Below are 11025 nucleotides of genomic sequence, written 5' to 3'. Positions count from 1 at the left end.
AGACTGTGTCTCCATATTGCTTATTCTAATGGTTTAGGCACTATCCTAAGACTATTAGAAAGTTCAGGATGAAGAACATTTGGCAGGCAAACCACCATGGCTTCCTTCTGCTTCTTCCCATTCTGAATATGCATGCGTTCATGTATGTACAGGGGTTGGAGGTGGTTCCAGTCTTCTGTCTCGTACAATTATCTATTCACTAACAGAGATAAAGCAAAGAGAAGGCCATCAAAAAGAAGATCCTCTTTAAGAAAGCATGGAAATTTGTTTTTAACAAAAGATTTTTACTCAATATAATAAAATCCTCCCCTCAGGGGTCACCCATCTCCTTTGGCCATGGTTTTTTTTTTTTCACAGTAAATGAGCCACACGGACATTGTTGTGTTGATTTTGTGTTACAAAAAGCAGGGCTACAGATGAAGAGCTGGAGCCATTTTGTATTAGAGAAAGATTTAATGTATTTACATTGTTGTGGCCCAAAACTTCTGTGTACTCCCCTGCCATAGATCTTTCACCAAACTCATTCCTCTGCTCTTGCCTCTGAATATATTGTGTTTGTGTGGCCATCACCAAAACAATGTTTGGAGTCATTTCATGACACAGGCGACCATCTTCTAAGCCTACAGTCTTCGTGTTTTCTTGACTTCCAAGTGAGCCTGTCGCCATCGTAATTTGAAAATTGAGTTTTTTAATTGTAGTTTACTTGTGCTAACTAGAAACATAGGCTAATTTTAATTTCATGAGAACTATTGGGTTTTTTTTTTTTTTTTTTTTTAAAAATTCTATTTCTGAATCTTCAGCATATAAAATATTTTGGCAAACAAAGCACTTAGAAGACATTTGTGGAACAGGACGATAGAATTTAAGTGATGATTTAAAGACTTATTTTTAAAGAACCCATATTGTGCTCTAGAATTATAAACTATGTCAAGTGTCTTTTATATGGAAAGAAAGTTTAAAATAGCCATGGCCGGATCTGGCCGGGATTTATTATTTATTTATTTATTCATTCATTCATTCATTTATTTATTTAATCTTTTTGTTTCCTTCCTCCTACTAGTGAGGGCTGAGGCCTCAGTACTTGTACCTTTTAAAATCAGTCTTGGAGACTTCTTGCTTCTTTGCCTGTCCATTCTGCTGCGTGGCTATACAAATTTGGGTGAGGCTGATAAACAGATCTCCATACTCCTTAAGAAATATTTGCTGAAGGTCACCAAATATCTTAATTAATTAAAGATTAAATATCTTTATTTAATGCCAGGTTTAACTGGCATTAAAATGAAAAGACTGATTTTACATTCTTTTTAAGTTAGTAAATTGCATAACAAAATTGATTCATTCCTCTTATCTGTATATTCTAGCTATGTAAACTTTGTAATTTATGCCTGGTATCACTTGGAGCAGCAGAGAGAAGTCTCGTGGTAGAGCCCTCTGCACAGCTGGCTCCGGGCTGGGCAATATAGCAGAGTACAGTGGTTGCCAGCTTTATCTGTGCATTGCCATGTCTCATCTTCCATCTCTGGTTCTTGGGGGGACTCATCCTTCATTCTGTACTCCTGTCCTTGTGTGGTACTATGTCTTACCTATCCAAGAGCGAGCCTGGAGACTCCAAATGCTTGATTTAAGTTACCTTGTTCCAGTACTGTTGCTTGGACTACAGGAAGGTGTATGATTCAACACCTTTGGGTGGATATTAGAGAATCAGACTGAGAATAAAGCCAAGTGAGCCAGGCAGGTGAGGAGAGTAAACCAACTGTGTTTGACATGCACAAGATGACTTCCCATTACGTTATGAGACACACTGCCTTGTCATTCAGGATTGAGTGGGATTTCTGTAATGTGCAACAAAAAGCACCCCAATGGATATGACATATTTCCCCCAACTTATGGGTTTGTAATGTATACTTTGAATAAATGCTTACAATTTGAGTGACACACCTGAGCACAAGACATACTTAGCTGAGAAGTTCATGTCAAACAAGTCTTTATTTTTCATGGTACAAATTAAAAGTGACAGATCTGAAGCTGTTAAGAAATACACAAAGTGCAGCTTTACGGACCATACAGATATTGCTCTAGATTAAGTACAGTTTTTATTTTTATTTTTATTTTTTTTTAAACATTAAGCAACCTGTGCAGATAAGTCAGCTTTGGTTTCAATGTCAGAACAAGTAAGGAGCTTTTCAATATCCAGTTTGGCTTCTTGGTCACGAGTCTATCATGTCAATGTCTCGTCGGCATGATTTCTTTTTCCAGAACAACCCAGTCTATTTTCCTGCCCTCTCTCTTGCGCCCTGCCCCAGGCATAGAGAAGCAGATTCCTTTGCAGTGCCTCATTAAGTGACCCTGGTGACCAGTCTAGATCACAGCACAGAGGATGAAATAAATAAATTAAAACTAAAACTTATTAAAAAATGAAAACAAACGAACCAAAAAAACCCCACTTTTCAACAACAAAAAAGTCAATGTGCCTCACAGAATTTCAAGTTGAAGACAAGCAAGTCACGTGACAAAAAAGCTCATTACAAAATATTATCCAAACAGATTTTACAGTCAGACATGGAAATGAAAATCAATTTTCTTTTTCTCTGTTGTTTTTATGCTTGATCATTAACTGGGTACAAGTAGAGTGCTGAGGTAAAACATTGATGAAAAGTTTGTGGTTTCTTTTTCTTAAAATAGGAACAGTTTAGTATTGCAAGATTGTCAGCAACATTTAGCCGTATCTACACAATGTGCATATTCCTACACGTACTGAGCTTTGGTCCAGCGTAGAGAAGAGAGCAAAGGCAATTGGATTTCTTTTTGGTTACAGCTTGAGTTCTTTGATACGCCTCTACTTGTTTTGTTCTGCCTCCCCCAGCTCTTTGTTTTTTTTTATTTTTTGTTCTCTTTTGTGATGTGTGTGTGTGTGTGTGTGTGTGTGTGTGTGTGTGTATGTGTGACCGTGTGTTCACGACAGAAAGAGTCCAAAACTTGCAAAGGCAAGTAAAACTTTTAACTATTCAAAATATCTTTTTGGTTGAAAGAGAAAACAACCCCCACAAGTAAGTGTAAAATACAATATCAGCTGTCATGTCTCATCAATAATGAAGAAAATGAAGATGACAACAATTTTAACTGGGTGAGAAAGACACAGAAGCTTGAAATACAATCACATACGCCCAAAGTGGCTTTTGCTTTTTGTTGGTGGCAACCTTAACCTTCAGTTCATGGAAACATAAAAGACACTTACATATTATTGGCATATGAAGTTGTTTACCAGAGGAAATAAGAAATATCTAATAAAATTAAGCAGTAGGTGTGGTCCTGAAGGCTTATGTGTTCCCAAGTACAGTTTATATTCCTAAGAATCTGTTCAGGCATCTTTTTTGCCTTGTAGCAAAAAATTCATCAGTAAAAAAATCAATATAAGAAGCATTACAACACTATATAAATAATTTATAAAACAATACAAAATTATAAAACTATAAAAAAATCACTGCATGTGAATAGTTTTACAACCATGGGATGAATTCACTTCTTTTTTGTTCTACTCTGGGTGATTAGTTTTATTTTATATTTTTACTATTCTAGTTATGCTCTCCCAATCATAGACCTCAGAACAGAGCAGGCCTCGCGTGCCTGCTTCTGGTTCAGATTTTAAACATTTAGCCTCCGTCATATGTTATCTTGTTAACTTCTCTTCTTGGGGGAGCTTTTCTTGATGGAATTTGGAGCAGGTCCTAGGAAAATACAAAATCTGTTTTAATCAATAAAGTTTCGGTTTCTGGGTTGCTGGTATTCGTGCAGCTTTTGCAGTCGTGAAATGCTACCATGATGTTGTTGGCACTAATCTGGCTGGTTGTGGTCCAATTAGAATCAGACTAGTGACATGGAGACACTGTTATTAATGATGCTATGCCCAGAATTATTGTTGTTTAGTTTTATGATTGCTGATTGGACCATCTGTGGGGATGATTACATGGTCCCATTTTCATAACCAGCGAAGGACCCAACAGAACAAAAATCTGGAACCCCTGGGTGGGAAGAGCATGCTAAGGGGAAGAGATAGTCTTCGAAATCACCTGGGCAACTGGAGGTGGGAATTCTCTTTTCCTTTCATAATTTCCTTCTTGACAGCACATGAGCATGATCTGTAACTACTCATGAGTATTTACATTGATGGTTCTCTCTTGCCTGCCTTGATTGAACCCTCTGCCCTCACCCGGGTGAAAACACCAGCAGGCTCCAGGGGTTTCTTTGCCCTTCATTCTGTGACCTTCTTGGGTCTCATGGCCCATGCCTTGGGGAAGCTCTTTTAAAAGTGAACTATTATACTAATGGTGAAGGCTCTTCTGATGTGTTTTAGAAGCTATTTGTACATTTTTTCCTTTATAGGAGACCCTTTGCTGCTAAACTTCTTTCCCAGTCAAGAAGCCAGAGCCTAGTTCCAACTGCTTAAATTTGCCTGTCGCATTTTGATGCCATTTATATATCCCAAGAACAGATGTACCCCAGCTCCAAATGTCTGCCAACACTGTCTGATGAAACAAGTAGCAGAAAAGACAAGGTTAACAGAACACTCGACAGCCCCTAACAATCTAGGTCACCATCATTTTTTTGTGTGTGTGGTCTCTCTCTCTTTGTGTGAGGTGGATGAGTATGAATGTGCTTGTGTGCGTGTGTGTTGACTGAAACCTTGAGACATTTCTTTGGCTATCATACTTCTGAGAGAATTTGCTTTGAACAGAAGCATAACACAGATGTAAGTATTGAACCATATGTGCAGCTTATGTTTATATTACAGAATTAGTTTTGATCAGCTCTCCACATATGTGGCTAGTAGACTGAGAAGAATCCCAGTCTCTGGTGTGGACCATGAGCGCAGTTACAGCCTCTGTCGGTGTTGACAGTCATTCAGCGGATAGACCTAGTTATCCTGGAGTGTCTCCTGCATTTCTGCAGGATTGGAGTGGGAAAGAAACTGTTCCTTCCCACTTCTTCTATCTTCCAGAAGATCCCAGGAGCCACATGAAAGGAAGTAGGGAGGAAAGGGAGGTATGAGCTCCATTTTCTTTCCCAAACCTACAACTCATAGTGAGAAGAAAGCCAGAATGCTTTGGCACACAATCCAGGTTGTTTCTCCACTCCACCACCCGCCTAAAATAAAACAAAGAAGGAAACGACACAATTCAGAAAACAGAACAAAATAATGGCAACGAAAAAGGAAGCTACTTCATCTGCTAAGAAGGAAATTGGTAGATGGTGAGCCACACAGAATGTTTTCAACAATGGCATCCACCCTGGTGGCACAGACAACAGACGAGAAAGATGGGAGAAAGTGGGCTTCCCACTTTTCTGTTGGTACAAATGTAAAAATTCATAACACAACGTTTTCCGCAGAGGCGAGTAGATGAGCAGTGACATTTGCAGTTTCCAACTTTGGTTAATAGGGTTTGCAGTGATCAGCACTTAGTCCCTGAAGGGATGCAGTTGTTCCTCCAGGTGGCAGGCTTGCATTCGCTTTGAACAGATACAAGTTTGTGTTGGTGGATTTTTTGTTTGTTTGTTTGTTTTGTTTTGTTTTTGTTCTTTTTTTGGTTTAGTTTTTTTTTCTTTTTTCTTAAAAGGTGTTCACATTTTCATCATATACAGAAAAAAGTAAGTGGTTATTTGGTTTGCTTTAAAAAACTGGCTTTAGGGAAACAGGTGGGGGAGTGAATGATCCTACCACATACTCCTTCATGTGGTATTTTTCCTGTTTAAAAATTTAAAATTTCTTCTTTTTTTTTTCCCTTATGGAAAACCAACGGACACGTATAAACCATTCTGCCCATTTGGTAGTTTTTGCTTTCTAGTCTTTTACATACAAGGGGGATGATGACTGGGGGTGGGCGGTGTCTTTAAATTCTTTCTTCTTCCTTCTTTTTTGTGGAGATTCAGAGTAGTGCTCAGTTTCTGTGATGCTTCCTTCTGACAGTGAATGGGCGTGTCTAACAGTTTTCTTCCGGAGAGTCTGCTAAGGGCTCCAGGGGGACCGCAGAGGTGGGCTCGTGCTGCTTTAAGCGTTTGATTGTGTTCTTCAGAGCTTGTCTCTTATTGCAGAACCAAACTCTAACTACTTCTCGGTCATAGTTTAGCTTCTCAGCAATCTCGGTCATTTCCTGCCCTGAGGGGTGTGTGTTCTTCTCAAAGTGGGCATTGAGGATCTCAAGGGCCTGGGGCGTGAAGGAGGTGCGCCGTTTGCGCTTTTTGGATGGCTCACTCCCAATAAACTCCGTGAGATTCTGCATACCTGCTCGATGGCGGGCCTCAGCCTCAGCCATCCACCGCTCAAGCACCGGCTTGATCTTCTGGGCACTTTTAGGGGTGATGTCCAGCTTTTCAAACCTGGCAGGATACAAAAGGCCAGGGTTCAGTTTGGCTGTCAGACTGCTAGCTATAGTGTTCTCTTGGGCTTCCTGTGGTAGGAAAAAGTGGCTTCTCAGGATGGTGTGTCTGGGGGGAGAATTGAGAAAGAACAGTCTTACACTGAGTCCTCTGCCAGGGTGGGCCTCCTGCCTGCCTGCCTGATTGCCTGGCAGGGTGAATTCACTCCAGATTAGCAGCCAGCTGCAAGGTAGCCAGCCCTGTCCCAGCCAGCACCCACCCTCCATTCAAGCTCCATGCCGGCCATGCAGGTCCCCAGGCACACAGACAGGGGAGGGGAAAGAGGCACCGGTGTACAGGAAACACAAGCAATTCGCAGGCCTTTTTGCTCTTGAGATCCAAGCTGTTCCCAGACATATTTCCTCAGCCCTCAGAATTCTTAAGGGAGAAATTAACCAAGACAGGATGTTTGAGATAACTGTTGTCATATTCTTTCACTTAAAACGATTGTGTTTTATGTTTGATTTTCCTCTCCATTGTGTTGCTTTTTGAAAAATGTTACAGCTATTATCTTAGTCTGGGAAGGTTACTGGGCCAAGCTCCTCCTCATGCCGCTCTTTCTATCTCCCCTTGTGTCTTATTTGAACTTCTCTCTCTCTGGTAACAATTTTCCCCATATGTAAGTTAACAACATGCCTCCTGTCCAGGTAAAACATAGACCAGTTGTTACTTTATAGTTCTGGCCTAAACAGCTGGATACATTGTAATTACTATGGAATACCACACCCCTGGGTGGGCTTAGGCCACTTCATGCCTTCCAATCACCATCCAGTGTAATGGTGCACTTTTGTACCAGGGTATCACGCTGTGTTTAATGTGGGATATCTGCAAACTGTACTTGAATGATATCATTTTCTGTAAATGAGGTCTTCTATATATCAATTGCCATCAACAATTCTTTGCTACGTTTACTTTAAAAAAAATATGAAGCGTCCTGGACAAAATTATATAGAGTGCTTTAAAAAGTCCTTTCTGGTACTAAATTCATTCTGTCAGTAAAATACAAAAGAGGATCAGATTCCTTTGTTCATTTGCTTCTTTATTCTAAGTCCAATTTCATGTCCCTCCTATTGAAACAGTGAGCATAGACTTTTTCTCTCTTAAAGTGTTCCACGTTGTTGAAAAGCAATCATCTGGTGTTTTAAGATGCTTGCAAAAGGATAGACCAGGAAGGCCTTCCTCTTTGCCAGGATCTGATTGTCAGAGTGTTTCTTTAGATCCCTTTGTTGAGATGAGCAGCTCACAGGCTAGCAAGGGTTTAACTCAATTGCACTCCCTCCCAGTCAGGGAGGCATTTGTTTATGTTTGAAAACTGCAGCTTCTTCTAGCACTCACTAAGGAAGGAGGAGCCTGCTGCTCTCAGGGCAAGGTGAGTTAATCACTTAGTATTATTAATAAGTTTATCACCTGTGGCAGGCTCCCCATTGTGATAACTTGCCATGTTCTGCATTTTGCCATATCTTTCATCATAAAGGCCTGGAGCTTGAGCTCTTGATAGCAACTGGCCTCACAGGGCTGTGCCACCAAGGGGCATGAAGGGGATTTTTCCCTTTGTGCCTCTGATAAGAAGGTTCTCACACTGCACCTAGGAGTCTCGGCAGCCAATTAGCACAGAGTGACACCTTGGCACTGATGTGCATTCTTTTCCAGCCTTTGAACTCATTGGGAATATTCCAATGTAAAGTCTCCATTCAAGACTAATTAATTAATTAATTAATTAGGATAGACAGCTTCTAAAACAGCATCACTGAATCGCTGGAAACTGGATAAAGGATGCAGGCCCTGAAGTCTAGGTGTCTGCTCTGTTAACCAATAATAAATTTCCAGAGGTCTGCAGTCTACAGCATTTGTAGCATCCCTCTGGGGAAGATTTAACAAATCAGCATATCTGATTGGGGATGCCCAGGAATCCGTGTTTGTGTATGAGTCGAAACATTAAGAGAACACTCCAGTCGATTAAAAAAAAAAAAATCACATTTTAGGGCTCAAAATAAGCCAAAGAGGAATTTGGCAACAATGTCAAATTGGCTTCAAAATAAAAAACCTGTGGCTTTTTTGATCACAAGGCATCAGGACCAGACAAAATTAATGCCTGCCGACAGGGAGCGACAATATTCCCATCATCGATGCTGCTTGTTAGCATTGATGCTTCTGTATGTGTTGTTTGGAATAACATATACAAGCCTTGATACAAATTTCCCAGCAGTAGTATCCTTGTATAGACTGAATAAAGGTTATTTTCTACAGGGAGGTATCTTATAAGAAAAAACAGTAGGGGAGACCATAGAAGTGAGAGGATCCTATGGTGCTTTTTGTATTTAACAACAATCAATGGGTTTTATGGAAAATCATTGAGCAAAATGTGAGCTGCAAGCTACCACCCCATACTGATGTTATTTATAACCTTAGTCTTAAACTGCAGGAAAAGTACACTTCTGTCCTTTGGGGAATACATTAAAAGTATAAAGAGCAGATAAAAAGGCAGCATTTCATGGATCACCAAGAACAAAATCCACTTAAATGAGTTTAGAGTTGGTTTCTTGGCTGTTCCTGATGGAGGAGGAGTCCTAAGGCATTGCCCAAGAGGAAAAAGCTCCTACTCGTTACCTCATGCATAAACATAGGATTAGTGCAACACACATGCATACATGGGGCTCCTGAAGATTTAACCAGGATCAACTCAAACACAACCAAGGCTGGATTCAGTAATTTATTTATTTAATGTGTGGTTGGGGGTTTGGTACAGTTAAGCCAGATTCACTGACATTTAAAAGGGCTTCTTCCGCCCTTTCTTTTTTCCTTCCTTCCTTCCTTCCTTCCTTCCTTCCTTCCTTCCTTCCTCCTTCTCTTTTCCCTGCTTATAAAGATGTGTCTGAAAAACCAAGCTGTAAAAATTCTTTCCAGATAGGGAAATTTGTTAAAATGCATTTCATGGAAACTTTGGAGTCATCTCTGGGTAGTTAACAGTAGGGTGGACTAGTGGCTTTGCTTTTACTTAGGGGTGCCCATGTGTTGACAGAAGTTGGTATTTGTATCTGACAGGGGCATGGAGTAGAAGGGAGACCCCTGGCCAGGGCAGCATATCTCAATTGGTCAGCCTTGGAAGTTCTTAGAGTTGACAGGAGTTAGAAGGTCAGGACCCCGCAACACTGCATTGGCACCCCGTTTTGTATCAACATTACCAATCCCAACATACAACTACCCCAGTTCTTATTTCCATGCTCCATTTGTCCAGTTTGCCAACCCAAAGAAGACAAGCTGAGCTGCAAGGACTAACAAGGCCCGGGCTGGCCAGGACAGGTGACAGCATGCAGCGCCCGTTACCTGCAGATGGCCGACTGGCTGTATGCGGGGCCCTCTGTGGCACTGAGGGCTTGTCCCACCTGAGTCTGTGTCAGGCCAAGGGACAGGCGTCGGATTTTAAAAGCTTTGGCAAATTCTCGGATCTCCTCCAGATTAACCCCGTCCACCTCACCCGCTGCCGTTTGAGGATCTGTGGAGATGTTTTTAAAATAGGATCAACATGTCAACACACAGCCAGTCAGGATGTTTATCACTGAGCAGCCACAGAGTAGTGGGGAAACCATCACAATACCTTCTTTGTCTCTCATCCTTCAACACACCTTCCTGCACAAGCCATCCTTCAAGACACTTCTATCCCACGGTAAGCCACTCCTGTTTGCCCTGCCACTTCCCAAAGCAAGGGCACAATTCTTTAGGGCTTAATAACAGCAGCCAGCAAGGGGAGGCTCTTGGTAGAGGGATTCAGATCCACTCTGCTGGTAAGCCCGTTCGTATATGGTGCAAAGACAAACACAAGAAGGTCTCTCTTTAAAATGTCTTAATTGGAATTCTCCATGCTAACAATTGGCCACAAAGGAAACGACGCACTCCGTGTTTTTTTTTTTTTTTTTTTCCCACCTGATCGCCATGTAGCCAGGGTAATAGATGGTAATCTTGCCTCATTTCTTATGTTCACATTACCCCTCAGAAGAGCATGGTTATGAAGCTGTGAGAAGAATATTGTCTTTTTTCCCCATAGCGGTTTACTGACACAGCTGCCTTTGTCCCCTGAAAGGGCACATAATAAAACCTGCCTACCACAGGAAGGCTCCTTTGGTGCCGGATAACGCGGTCAATTTAGGACTTATCAGGGGAAATGACACAACAGCTGGAGAATGAAACTTCCTCCCCCCTGGCTACTGATCCCTGGATAAATGAAAGTGTTCACCAAGCTGAAGCCAGCATGGGCTAGGCCTGGTGGGAGATTTCAGTGCAGCTCAGTGCTGCCTGTGGGGAAGTCACTGCTGCTGCAAGCCTTCTCTCTATTGTTCTTCACCTCACCCTTTCCACTCAGCTGAAAGTTGCTCTTCCTCCTCCAGCACAGCAACTCATCAGTTTCAATGAATTTTTGCTCTTGTCCCAGGACCATGATACTCCTCTGGGCTTAATGCCATATACTCTCTGGATGTTACATTTGCACCCTAAGTGACAATTTTAAAGGTGCTTTTAAGTGAGGAAGGTGCATCTATGTGTCTGTTGGGAGGGGCCTAGAATACTATGTGTAACTTCTCTCAGCACAGGGGAGTAATCCCACCAGGCAATGGAAAATAT

General features: G+C 41.4%; 1 protein-coding gene across 3 annotated transcripts in view; it reads right to left on the bottom strand.

Annotated features, from left to right (window-relative positions):
* Positions 1-1984: 1984 nt before the first annotated feature.
* Positions 1985-11025, bottom strand: part of Pou6f2 (POU class 6 homeobox 2) — a 489703-nt gene continuing 480662 nt past the window's right edge. For all 3 annotated transcript variants that reach the window (XM_034509572.2, XM_034509573.2, XM_076939335.1), the window contains 2 exons: positions 9736-9904; positions 1985-6480 (listed from right to left, as the gene is read on the bottom strand). In XM_034509572.2, the coding sequence (XP_034365463.1) occupies positions 5976-6480; positions 9736-9904 (674 nt within the window). In that variant the 3' untranslated portion in view covers positions 1985-5975. The remainder of the gene's footprint in view (positions 6481-9735; positions 9905-11025) is intronic.

Source organism: Arvicanthis niloticus, chromosome 8, assembly GCF_011762505.2.
Source record: "Arvicanthis niloticus isolate mArvNil1 chromosome 8, mArvNil1.pat.X, whole genome shotgun sequence".
Lineage (NCBI taxonomy): Eukaryota > Metazoa > Chordata > Mammalia > Rodentia > Muridae > Arvicanthis > Arvicanthis niloticus.
This window is presented reverse-complemented; position numbering and strand designations above follow the sequence as displayed.